This window comes from Tachysurus fulvidraco, chromosome 3 (assembly GCF_022655615.1).
Source record: "Tachysurus fulvidraco isolate hzauxx_2018 chromosome 3, HZAU_PFXX_2.0, whole genome shotgun sequence".
Lineage (NCBI taxonomy): Eukaryota > Metazoa > Chordata > Actinopteri > Siluriformes > Bagridae > Tachysurus > Tachysurus fulvidraco.
The window spans coordinates 9,110,071-9,123,508 of NC_062520.1; the positions used below are offsets into that span (position 1 = coordinate 9,110,071).

Consider the following 13,438-nt stretch of genomic DNA (forward strand, 5'->3'; position numbering starts at 1 on the left):
GGAGGTGGGGTTGTTATGGCTCATCAGGTGCGACCCGGAAGTGAAGGAAATCTCACGTCAGGAAGAAGGATAACAACAAAGCGGTTATTCTGTCAGTGAATAAAACCTCACTGTAATATCAACACTACATGGTTAAAGGATCTGCATCACAAACATGGCGCAGAAAATTAACGAAGCCAATGAGCACATCGCTAAAGCGGAAAAATAGTGAGTGTTTGTGTCGGATTTGTTTTGTGTATCTTCTGTCTGTGTAATAGATACAGTATATAAAGTGTTGTGTTTGTGTCGGATTAAATATTACAGTTTAAAGACCAGTTTTATGAAATGGAAGCCGGATTATGACAGCGCTGCGTCAGAGTATGCAAAAGCAGGTAAAGTCATTTCATCTCCATTTAATATATAACCCCCATACACACACACATACACGTACACATGCACACACACATACACACACACATACGTACACATACACGTACACATACACATACACACACACACACACACACACACACACACACACACATACATACACGTACACATACACGTACACATACACATACACACACACGTACACACACACATACACATACACACACACACACACACACACACACACACATACATTTACATTTACATTTACAGCATTTGGCAGACGCCCTTATCCAGAGCGACGTACATAAGTGCTTAAATCACTAACACTGAATACATTAATGCTGGTTCACTAGGTTACATACTTAAGATACCATGAGTTTAAAACATACACGTACACATACACACACACAGTGATCCATCCACCTCTATCCTAGATGTTACATGCTTTTTTTTATCAGTTTGTTGTACCATGTTGACATTGATATATAATATATTGAAACTAAAATGCATCCTGTGTCAGCATGTGACATCACTACCATGAAGGCATTTACATATGCTAATCCATTCCAGGCTCCTTTTATAATATAATAGTGTCACTGAGAATAATGTCACTAATGTCACAATGTCTATAACGGTGTTTCTCTTTTACATAATTTAGTAAGCAAATAGTCATGAATGCTGGTCACCATTAGAACAAGTCTAAAACCTACATTATACATACTCTGTACTTAGGAGGAGACCTGACCATCACGCTCACATGAACATCCCATTTCAAAATGCACGGCTGTTAATACGGAATCGGTTCTTTTCCCCTGTTACAATCGCCTCCAATACCGAAGGTTTTCTACTACATAGTGTCTGAAAAGTCAGGAGCCAAAGGTTGTGCTAATATGTGGATCTGGATATGATGAACAAAATTTGCAAAAAAAAAAAAAAAAAAGATACAGCAGCTAATTGCAAGTGTGAGAATGTAAAGCATATGTTGTGTATTATAAGTCCAAATTAAGCATGTTACTAGGCTCTTAATGTTTCCTGAAATTTTGGGGCATGGGTGTGGAAATCCAACAACATTGTAAACATTTTCATCAGGGATAATCAAGAAATTGTTCTTAAGCTTACCATTATTACAGTGTGATATGTTTAAGGATTTACTGAAGCCAAGCATTTTGATCATGAGCTAAATTGTGCAGCCCTAGACTTTTCTTTTTACTGTTTCTTTTGTACCCCACTGTATTAATACATATCTTTCTGCTTTCACCCAGCTGTCGCTTTCAAAAATGCCAAACAACTTGAAGAAGCAAAAGAAGCTTATTTACTAGAAGCAGAGGCTCAAACCAACAACAGAACGTATCCTTTGACCTCTCAGTGGCTTCCTTAGCTAAACATGTCTGGTGAACATTGTTGTTGTGTGTTCTGACTTTTGAATGAGACCCCGCCTACGTAGTGTTGACTAAAAATGTGTCATGCTCTTGATGGATTTTTCTCCTTAAGTCATGCTCCAGACTTTTCCATGCTGCAAAGTAAGACTGAAATACTTTATTGTTGTAGCATTACAGAGTTCTGTATGTGTGTCTCAGTGACACTGAACCTGATATTTGATCTCTGCACAGGGCCCTCGAGCAGGCAGGGATGATGCTGAAGGTGAGTTCTTGTAGAATATGCATTTTGATTGTCACATATAGATAACAGCACAGTGAAATTCTTTCTTTGCATATCCCAACTTTGGAGGTTGGGTTCAGAGCACAGGGACAGCCATGATACAGTGCCCCAGGAGCAGGGAGGGTTAAAGGCCCAAGAGTGGCAGCTTGGCAGTGCAGGGGCTTTAACCCTGATGCTCTGATCAACAACCCAGAGCCTTAACCACTTGAGCCACCACTGTCTGTGAAGTCAGAAACACCACTGTTCTGGGGTAATGAGGCTGATGGCACAGAAGAAGTCATCGGGCGACACTCTTTTGGTGCATACGGTTTGCTAGTGCTGACCTTAGGAGAGCTAAGTCCATTTTCACTAGTTGTGCAACAGTCACAAATGCACAATACAGAGAAGATAAAAAAGATTACTTCAGCCCCAACCATGATTTAATAATACTTATTATATTCATCTTATTATGCTACTTTACTGTATAATAAGATGAATATAATAAGTATTCAAGTATGTGACATCACTACCATGAAGGCATTTACATATGCTAATCCATTCCAGGCTCCTTATATAATATAAAAGTGAATAAAAGGGAATTTACCTCATTCATTCTGACTGGAGTTTACATCCCACCGCATGCCAATGTGAGTGATGCACTGCAAAACCTGGCAAAGCAAATATGCGGCTTGGAGCAAAAAAATCCGGATTCTCTTTTTATTATCTTTGGAGACTTTAAATGAGCAAAACTAATACTTGAATTTCCAAAATAAAGGCAGCATATTAATTGTCCCACAAGAGAGGAAAATACATCGGATCATTGCTACACAATTCTTATTGACGCATGTCGCTCTGTACCCGGGGCAGCCTTGGGGAACTCCGATCGCTGCTTGGTTCATCTTATTCCAACATACAGGCAGAAACTAAGATCTGCTAAGCCTGTAGTCAAAACAGTGAAGAGGTGGACCAGTGAGGCAAAGCAGAAACTACAAGACTGTTTTGACTGCACTGATTGGAGTATGTTTGAGGCTGGAACTGACAGCCTGGATGAACTGACTGACACCGTGACGTCTTACATCAGTTTTTGTTAAGACGCGTGTGTGCCAACCAAAGCCTTCTTCAAATTCAGTAAAAACAAGCCATGGTTCACAGCCAAACTGAAAAAACTTTGACATGCCATGGAAGAGAGAGACTTCCATGTTCCTGGGCACTAACATTTCCCGAGACCTGAAATGGGAGTCCAACATAAACTTCTCAGAAAGGCCCAGCAGTATTTTTTTTATAAAATTATGGAAGTAAGGTCTGCCACAGGAGCTGTTGATGCAGTTCTACACTGCAGTTATTGAATCTGTCCTGTGCACATTCATCACCATCTGGTTTGGAGCAGCAACAAAACAGAACAGGAACAGCCTGCAACGTACAGTAAAAACATCAGTAATCGGTGCCTCCCCTGCTCACCCACCAGAACTTGTACCATACAAGAATCAGAAACTGGGCAGAAAAAAAACACTACTGACCCTTCGCACCCTGGACACAACCTCTTTCAGCTCCTCCTTTCTGGCAGACACTACAGAGCTTTGTTTACCAAAACTGCCAGACACAGGAACAGTTTCTTTCCCCAGGCAATCACCCTGATTAACAACTCACCATAATTATATTCCCTGCTTCATATCTATAAGTAATGCATTATCAGAACTGTCAGTCATCACATCATCCTTATATGTTACACACACACTACTGCTGCTGAATAGTTTACAAAAGCATAATATTGCACAATACTGTTATATTCACTATCATGCACTCTCACACTATATGTACATAACTGATCAGTCATATATTCTGTATTCATATATAATACTCGTACTGTCTATATTGTATCACGTCGTCTGCATAGTCTGTTTTGTTTCTTGTTTAGTTCAAGTATAGTACGTATACTGTATAGTGTTATTTATGTCTGTATTTTGAGAGTCACATACAGCTGGAACCAAATTCATTGTGTGTGTCAACACACTTGGCCAATCAACCTGATTCTGATTCTGATTAGGGAAATAAATACCAGTGCTACTCAACATACCCTGTCAAGCTAAAAAAAAGGTAAATAGCAGAAAAAGAGGCAGAGGAATATACCGACATTGTTTTAATAAAGAAATCTACAAGTCTATGAATATGCAAATTATAAACACCCCAAAACTACTTGGACCACCTCTTTCTCCTGGCAAAGCAGTACCGTGTGGTCTTTATTTGCATATTGGTTCCTGATAGGCTGTTGGATGTTGTGACATAAGAATATTTGACAGTCTTGATTTCAATGTGTTTTTTAGATTCGGTTTGTTTTTTGTGGAGTTTTGCTTTGTTTTCTCCTTGTTTGTCCATTCAAGATGCTCGTACGATATCTGAGAAACAAGTGTTTGAACGATTGATATAGAATAGCAACAATGGCTAGGAAAATCTTCTTAAGATAATATTAGGAGGAAACCTGGAGTGGAACTAGACTCAAAAGAGAAGTTTTAACTAGGTTTGAGGCATACAAACCAGTAATAAGAACTATTTGCTTTGTTAGAGCCAATAAGGTGTACGTCGTAAAGAGTATTGCCAGAATAGCTTCCACTATATACCTCTTCCTTAAAGTTTAACATGCTGCATTGTGCTTGTGTCTTCAACAGGACATGCAGAGGCTCCCCGAGGCAATTGAGTACATAGAGAAAGCCAGTATGATGTACATAGAGAACGGCACCCCAGACACCGCTGCCATGGCTCTCGACAGAGCAGGAAAGTGAGTGATTAAAGAAGATCGGATAAACCTTTACATAACCGTACTCCATTAAAATGGGGTCACGATCATACATATTTTATTAAAATAACAGTGACGATCTGATCGGTAGGTTGATCGAACCGGTGGATTTATCTAAAGCTGTGGACCTCTATCAGAAAGCTGCATCGGTGTTTGAGGTGAGCGACTATAAAAAGTTTGCGTGAAATCATCACTGACTTTTTACTTTATGTTTGATTTGACTAAATCAGCAGTGGTTACAGTAATGTGGCTATTTGTGCAGGTAGGTATTCTATTACTAACTATATTTATGCACCAATATCGTGATCATTTCCTAGCTTAACTATGAGCACCTTTCTCATCTCTCTGAGTAACCGGTAGTTTGTTCAATGTTATAAAATATATTCTAGTGAATTATTTTCTCGTCATCGTTCAATGCTAAATGATTGGAGTGCACAATACTCAATTCTCACAACGTTTGATGCCACTGAAAATATATACTGTAAAAATTTGTAAAAAGTCTTTTAAAGATTTCATTCCTCTTATAATATCGTGTTGATCGCTTTTCTAAATCGGCACCTCTGACAGCTGCAATACAAATCACAGACTTATGTTAATGACATTTTTCTGTTCCCTGGTGATCCAGCAGCAGGATCCTGCATGCTCTTCACCTTGGCCCAGGTTCTAGTCTCGGGCAGGGAACCAAGCCCAACCACTAAGCTTACAAACAGAACTCACGGGTTAATTAGTGTGCAGATTGAACTATTAAATAAAGGAGGTCCTGATTGCATAGTGATTTGTAAAGCATGATTTGTAAACCTTTTAGTAATGCTTGTTCAGTGAACAGAATTATGGGATAGCTGCATTTGTAAAATCTCAAAAATTAACTAAGGATCCGTAGAAGGTATCTGTCCATACCTTACCCTTTGACATATAGCCATGTTCACGCTAACAGTATTTTGTAAATAGTACAGTGTAGCACATTAACAGCTGAATTCTGAGCAGTTATTGTCCGTTACAGAATGAGGAACGTCTGCGGCAGGCCGTGGAGCTGCTCGGCAAAGCGTCTCGACTCCTCGTCAGACAAAAGAAGTAAAGCAACGAGCCCATGTCTCCAAACTGTGTATTATCAGCTTTGTAGCTGGTTACACGTTATCTTAATTCAGCAGTTTCTCATGTTTTTTTTTTCTTTTTTCCCCTAAAGGTTTGATGAAGCAGTAGTGTCCATCCAAAAGGAGAAGAATATGTACAGGGACATAGAAAATTACCCGACATGTTTTAAGGTATGACCTCTTTTACTGAATCAGAAGATCGCCACTTGCATAAATCATGATGTAGCAGATCTTCTCTCTGTTGCTTTTAGAAAACCATCGCACAAGTGCTGGTTCACTTACACCGAGGAGATTACGTAGCTGCCGATAAGTGCGTGAGGGAAAGCTACAGTATCCCAGGATTCAGCGGGAGTGAGGACTGTATTGCGTTGGAGCAGCTATTACAGGGATATGATGAGCAGGATGAAGAGCAGGTGGCCCGTGTCTGCAACTCACCACTGTTCAAATACATGGACAATGACGTAAGTGTTACATCTGGAAACATCAGCTTGCCACTTTATGCTTTCTGACTTTGTTGTTTAATGGTAGATTTAGTAAAGTGGTTGTAGAACTTAAGTAATCCACTTGCACTGGACATTTGGGGCTGCATCCGAAATGACATTCTACACATAATTTAATAGCTATAAAAACATCATTGTTGCATTGATACACTGTAGTACTAAGTGTTGTGTTGTACATTTCAGGTTGCAGCTCATGTATTTTAGTTTCAGAGGAAACAGCTGAGATGTTAAACAGATTTCCATGAAAGCTTTTTGATAAAACAAACAAGAAAAAAGGTTTGCTCACATAAGTCAACACAACTGAATCCTTGACTCACTTATTTTACTTTTTAATTATTTTGCTCACTTAATGGTTTTTGTACTGCTTCATCCTTTACTCATGTCACTTCCAAGCGTTTTTGTAAGGATCGTCAGGAATCGGATCAGCTCCAAAATTATTGGCTCCCTTCAGGTGAACGAGGAATATGATTGAATTAAAAAGAAGACAACAAAAAAAGTTACACACAATAATTGATGTTTCCACAAGACCTTGAACACAGGATGATTTCTCAGTCTCTAGGTTTCATTTCTATTAAATCCCTGTTGAAAGCTGTGGAAGTCTATATATGTAAAGGTGATTAATTTTATGCTCCAGGTCTCTCTACAAGCGTCTCCAAATTTCACCGGAAGTGGCTCATTGCCGCTGTTTTATCCGTCTCGTCAATATGTCCTCTGACTTTGAGTTTCACTCCTCAATTAGACCTAAATATTTTGTTTTCCAGTATGCTAAGTTGGCTATCACTCTTAATGTGCCTGGTGGAGGGAAGAAGAAGAAGGCGGCTGCTGCTGCTGCTCCAGGAGACGGAGGAGTGAACAGTGGAGCTGATAAACATGAGGAAGACGAGGACGAGTATGCAGGAGGACTCTGTTAAATACTAACTCTCGATCAGGAATCGGTGAATTGAGTCACAGCCAGAATGCATCCTAAAGAAAAATCCACCCCGATATTCATTTTTATAAATAACATTTTATCGTCAATGGCATTCGAGATGTAATTTATAAACCAGTTGACTTTTTTTTTCGTCCATAACCTGATCACGATCCCTTATGTCTAAGACTTTCTCCTATTGCATACTATTATAACCATATCAACATCCCTCTCTGATATCAGTGTGACTTCATAACTATCAACGACCCACGGTAATAATATAAATACAGCATCAACCAGTTAATTGGTAAATCGATAAGTGCACAATCACAAATATTTCAACAGAAATGTATTTAGGGTGGAGTTTTACTTTAGGCCACAATGTGGGTTTCTTGTTTAGGGGGTGTAGCTTTACACGTTGTCGCTCAATGCACCATAGCTTTGAATGAATTGCTACAGGCAACACTCTCCATAGCCTTATGAAATTCTTTCAACAAAAACATTACTGCCTCATAAGCATGAACATCGCATTCAGACATCACAGTGATGATTTGAATGCTCTGGTTTTTGTGTCTCCTTACAGTACTCTCTCGCTCTCTCAAGTGTTCATGAAGTTAAATAATAGCAAAATATTATTACGTTTTACGGTGTGTAATGTTGTTATATGTTTATGAAGAATAAAAAAAAATACACAAAACCGAAAATACTATACAGTCATAGGTGTCTTCTAGTTACACAAAATCAAGAGCTTATTTAATATAACCTGTACTTTTTGTTTTGTCATGGTCACATGCTGCTTGCAGGTTAATTTATCCAAAATGATTATTTATTACCATGACAATCATTAGACCGTTCTTTTATTAGAGTATAATTCATATCTCAATGCAAGTTTACTCTACATGCTGCAGTGTTGAAAACAGTCATGTCTGATGATTTAAAGTCAAAACATTTATGATTAAAAAAGCCATCCTTAATCCCTCACTTTAGTTTGATATGATCTCTCTTCAGCCAATGTTTCCATCCATCTAATTACACATTCAAATCCAAATGATATTCAAAGGATACCCTTAAAAAATATATACGATAAAATGCATGAAATTATGCCTTAATGTTACACCCTGGATCTTAATGTAATGCATTTTCTTGCATAATACTTATAGGGGAAAACACTATGTGAATTGAAACTTCAGGGAACAATTTCTCTTTGAATTAGTTTAGCAGGAAATTCTTTTGCAAGTTGTAAGAAATCTTGTGCAGTTTTTTTTTTTTATCCTTATAATTCCACTTTATGCTTTGAAATGAAGTGTGCATGTTCTAGACAAACTATCTGTAAACTCTTACTTTAAAATGTCTGAATTGCATGTAAACCTACCAGTGGGTAAATGTGTAGCTCCAATATTTTGATGAAAAAAGTGCAAAACTCTGACATAAAACTTGAATCTTACATTGTTGTGATTTGTATTATATCTAGCACCATTATTGTTTTTTATTTGCATCATTTTTCTTGAATCCCACTCCCAAAGGAATTCATTAATTCCTGTATAGTCCTACCTGTTCAGGCATTTACATAATCTATGCCTCCAGTTTCACACTGGGTTGATCAATCCCACCTACTCCCACTCAATCTTGACCAAATTTCATCCATTCCAACATTGGCTTGACCAATACAGTTCTTTTCCAACACATGCTTAACCAACCCCCCCCCCCCCCCCTCCTGTTTGACCGGTGCTGCCCACTCTCTGATACACCTGGCCAATCCTGCCTGCTAGTGCAGAAACATAAGGTGTTATGAAGGTGTTACCAATCCCACTTACACCTACAGATAGTTTGGCCAACCCCTTCTCTCCCACAGACAATTTGATTAATCCTATCCCCTCCAGAAGGTATTAATATTTTGTTTGCATGTTCAATAAACTCACTTGGTTCGGTTTCCCCAAGACATAAGCAAATTATTAATTTAAACGATTATAACTCTGGCCTGGATAAAGCAGTTATTGGACAATACAGCAGCATGAGAATGTCCTTCTATTCCAGCTGCTCTAAAATCTAAGTGGGTCCTGCAGCATCCAATTTCTGATGGACTTCCCAATGTTTGTCCTTTTCTAAAGTGTGAACCGGATTGATGCCATTACTAAATGAATTTCTCAGACAAAAAAGACACCTCAGACCCCAGGGTTCCAAAATGTGCTTTATGCTCAGGTCAGTGAAACCACAATCCCACCCCACTGTTCACAGAGTATCTGTAACTGCAGTAAAGAAGAGTTGTTGATGCTGTGACTGTTCCTGGCCTTATATGGAAAATCAACCAATACTGTTTTGATGAGATGACAGTCCTGACAACGTGGCCATCAGGTTCCCACACGGTTTTCTTCGCACTCTTGAACACTGTAAATGAATCCTGCCAGTATCTCATTTGACTGTTTTAATGAAGGACCCAAGCAGTTCCCATCATTTTCTCTTGAGTCAAAAGTGGCTAGTGTCTGTCAGTCACTGTCTTTCTTCTCTTATCTTGCTCTGTCGTATTTGTGTTTACAGCTACCAGGACAATATATTGCACAATTCATGTTCATGTCTGTTTAAACAGGTAGGGGGTGCTAGAACACAGCTCATCCCTGCTAATAAAGTTTATGGAAGCTGCTCTAGTCCCCCAGTCCTTTGGCTTTTCAGGTTCAGTTTAGCCAAACCTGTAGCTCACATTGTTAAAGACTCCACAATTGGAGGCCATTTTTTTTATTCGTTATAATGTGAGTGCACAGATTATGAGGACACATGACACACACTTCTGCCTCCTCAGTGGCATGTCCTTCATCTTGAGTTTCATCTCATTACTCCTTGTAGACTCTCGTCGGGTCATTTAGTCTTCTCCCTGGTCCACTTGATCATCGTCTCTGGTGAGCGGTAGAGGAAGATGAGCTTGGCGTACAGATCTTCCTCCAGCTCCAGCTCTCCTGTTTCTCGTACCAGGAAGATATCGGTGCACAATTTGAGGATGCGATCCACACAGGGCAACTCCTCGAACATGATAGAGTGTGAGATCCCGCTGAAGAATTCACGCACAAACTTGCCTATGACCAGCACCACAGAGGCATACAGACCCATGATGCTGTGAGAGAGATTAACAACACTTTTAATATGACGTGCTGCAAAATTCTGTATGCAGGTGAATTATCATTGAAAAACATAAAACAAAAAGGGATACATTTATGATAAGGTCGACTGATCTTACCCATAGCCAGCAAGAAAGCCCAGGCTGGGAGGACTAACTTTATCATTGAAGACATACAGCTGCAGTCCAGCCTCCCCCTTTAGCTCTGCCTTCGCAACAAATCTGATGTTGATCTTCTCTGCAGATGGCTGGTCCACGATCCACCACTCCTGAATCTCACCGCTGCTGTTATTGTTGCGCTCCAGGTCCAACAGGATGTCCTTATATTCACCCTCTAGGTTAAAGGATTACGGCTGGATGTTTAATACAATTTCCACAAATGCTAAATAACTTCAGTGAATACACCAATATTTTCAAACTGCTCTCTATGTACCACATCTGTAATGTATATCGGATTACCAGTGACAAGATTGTAAACCTTTAAAACAATACAAAGCTGTACTGAAAGCTGTTTATTACAAACATTATAATTCGGTGCTTAAGGACACAATATATGGGCAATATGGATTTCTCTAGAAATGACCAGTAATTTTATATATTTATATATAAACATATCTTACATATATATTTATTTCCTATTATTACTTAAATTATAGCAACTATAAACAGTCATTATTTTTCTTGATGTTAAGAGGCTAAAAGATAAAGATAAAGTTTCTGTCTTACAGCTGGTTCTATTGTCAAAGCCGTTTTTATAGAAAACAATTCAGACCAATTAGAACTGTGAATTCAACCATAATGTGGTTTAATTAAGCATTTATTTTAAGTACATTCAGGGCATTTGGCAGAAACCCTTACCCAGAGCAACATACATGTTTATACCCAAGGTCCACCAAGCTGCCACTGATTGGCCCCTGAGCAATGCCCTCAACCGTCAATTGGTCAGGGTCCCAGCAGTGGAGGCTTGGTAGACCTGGGGTTCAAACTCACAACTTCCATGCTTTAATCACAGAGCTAACACATCCACAATTACTTAATAGCTTATTAAGTTTATTAAGTATATATTTTTAAATCAATTGACTTTAGACTTCCATTATAAATTAGATTTATGTACATAGCCTTTACATTCATTCCTCCATACTGAAAAACTTTTCACTGGTATCGTACTTACATATGGATAGAAACTAACCTTTACAATACTGTTGTATTCATATGAATATAATCAGTATATCAGTAAATCAAATGCTTGTAGATCCATACTTTACCTTTATAAAGCTGTTCTATAGGTTTTGCATTGGAGTCACTGGGAGCTCGAATGAAACACGGGAAAACCTGCTTTATAACTCTGTAAACAACAAGAAACAGGACACAACTTTAAGCCTGTATTTCCTTCAGTGGAATAACTGATTAAATTAAGAACAGCAATGTTACTCACACAGCTTTGTTCCTCGTCCCGTTCAGCAAATCTATTAACTCTTGCCTTGTATTCATATCCAGATATGTAACATGCTTGTCCATTGCAATTTCAGCTTTAGCCCCAAGACTAAGATTCCTAAAAGATATGATGCAGAAAATAATACTACCTTTTATATTATTCAATAACAAACAGCAGTGTTAGTGTGTATTTCTTCTCTCACACTAGCGAGTTCATCACCATTAACTGTACATCATTTTTCATTATTCGTAGTGTTTATTACCGCTGTATAGTCCAGGACATGGTGACAGGAAACTGGTCCTCTTTGCTCAGTACATCCATGAGGTTCTTCCTGCTTGGTGGGCTGATGGTCCACAGAGAATTGGAACTTCCCTCTAGCTCAGCTACTGTCACATCCTCTGCGGTGTACGCCTCCAAAAACTGCATTGCACTCTGGAAACAAGACAAAAAGGAGATTTATTGTGATCTTTTGAATACAATGTAATAGTGTAGATACTGTGGTTTCTTTTAGGCAATCATACCGGAATGTAGTTGTAGGAATTCATAAACTCTACGAATTCTGCCTCAGTGATGTCTTTCAGTTGATTTTGCTGAGCACTCATTGTAAAGATTGGCTGCAAGACACACAGTAATAAAGTCAGTGCACAGATTTATAGTGAACATTTCATAATTAGGTTTGATAAAATCTATCAAATATTACAGAAGTCCTAAGAGGCCATACATTATTAGAATTGTTCTTTCTTGTTTTGACATGATCACGACTGAATTTTCTCATGATCTCTGCATATGAACAAGTTCTAGAGGCAGTAAAAGCGAAGTAAAGCAGCATCATGGATGATCGCATGCACTTTTAATTTGATCAGGGACTAATCTGATTGACAAATTCAACAGTGTAGTGACCCTACTGCGGTTCATCCAGCCGCTGTTCCTGAAAGCACAGTTAAACTAACCGCACGTATATGTTTTATGGGCACGGCTTTTAAATACTTAGCATTAAAAGCACTGAAAGCGGAAAGGAAAGCGTCCGCAAAGAACAATAAATTAATACAAAATGATTTTCTTACAACATTTTTTAATAAATATGTGACAAAACGAATATAAAACAATTGACAGTATTTATGAGAATAAAGGCTTAACGAGATAACATGAAAATTAAGTCATTATCATGACAAAACAAGAAAGAACAAATATAATAATGCATGCTCTTAGGACTTCAGTAAAAAATAAAACTGCAAAAATAACATATCTTACAATGTAGAACGTTGTGTTACCGTAATTATTTTTAAAGGGTGTTGCATTAGTATTTAAAACGTTTTATTCAGTTTTTGTTTCTGTAAAACTGCTTGAGACAATGTCAACTGTAAAAAGCACTATATAAATAAATGAATTTGAATTGAATTATTCACCCCCTAGAACTTTACTACATTTTACAGTCCTACAACCCTGGAGGTGAAATGAACATCTCTGCCTAATGTACTCCTGATCTCTTCACTGACTTTTGGTGGATGTCCTGCTTTAAGCAGAGCTGCATTTGTGCCATATCCTTTGTTCTGCTGGATGTTTTAAGTTTGGAATAATTTTTTTTTTTTTTTTAACTA

General features: G+C 38.3%; 2 protein-coding genes across 9 annotated transcripts in view; one reads left to right on the forward strand and one right to left on the reverse strand.

The window, feature by feature from the left end:
* napga (N-ethylmaleimide-sensitive factor attachment protein, gamma a) lies at positions 1 to 8,743 on the forward strand. The gene is made up of 11 exons (XM_027148882.2): positions 1 to 207; positions 304 to 371; positions 1,635 to 1,719; positions 1,875 to 1,892; positions 1,983 to 2,013; positions 4,674 to 4,783; positions 4,893 to 4,959; positions 5,802 to 5,872; positions 5,985 to 6,063; positions 6,144 to 6,353; positions 7,154 to 8,743. Exons 1-11 carry the CDS (start codon positions 155 to 157, stop codon positions 7,301 to 7,303), a joined length of 942 nt encoding a protein of 313 aa, XP_027004683.1. The 5' UTR covers positions 1 to 154; the 3' UTR covers positions 7,304 to 8,743.
* Positions 8,744 to 9,474: 731 nt separating this feature from the next.
* The window catches only part of LOC113644229 (piezo-type mechanosensitive ion channel component 2), a 128,448-nt gene continuing 124,484 nt past the window's right edge, over positions 9,475 to 13,438 (reverse strand). For all 8 annotated transcript variants that reach the window (XM_047810778.1, XM_047810782.1, XM_047810781.1 and 5 more), the window contains 6 exons: positions 12,362 to 12,454; positions 12,103 to 12,272; positions 11,841 to 11,957; positions 11,671 to 11,750; positions 10,526 to 10,739; positions 9,475 to 10,402 (listed from right to left, as the gene is read on the reverse strand). In XM_047810778.1, coding sequence (XP_047666734.1) covers positions 10,150 to 10,402; positions 10,526 to 10,739; positions 11,671 to 11,750; positions 11,841 to 11,957; positions 12,103 to 12,272; positions 12,362 to 12,454 — 927 coding nt within the window. In that variant the 3' untranslated portion in view covers positions 9,475 to 10,149. The remainder of the gene's footprint in view (positions 10,403 to 10,525; positions 10,740 to 11,670; positions 11,751 to 11,840; positions 11,958 to 12,102; positions 12,273 to 12,361; positions 12,455 to 13,438) is intronic.

Excerpts from the sequence above, each read along its gene's own strand:
- napga (XM_027148882.2), top strand. The coding sequence starts at position 155 with ATGGCGCAGAAAATTAACGAAGCCAATGAGCACATCGCTAAAGCGGAA. Across the intron at positions 2,014-4,673 it reads AGGCAGGGATGATGCTGAAG|GACATGCAGAGGCTCCCCGA; the intron begins GTGAGTTCTTGT and ends TGTCTTCAACAG. Across the intron at positions 5,873-5,984 it reads CTCCTCGTCAGACAAAAGAA|GTTTGATGAAGCAGTAGTGT; the intron begins GTAAAGCAACGA and ends TTTCCCCTAAAG.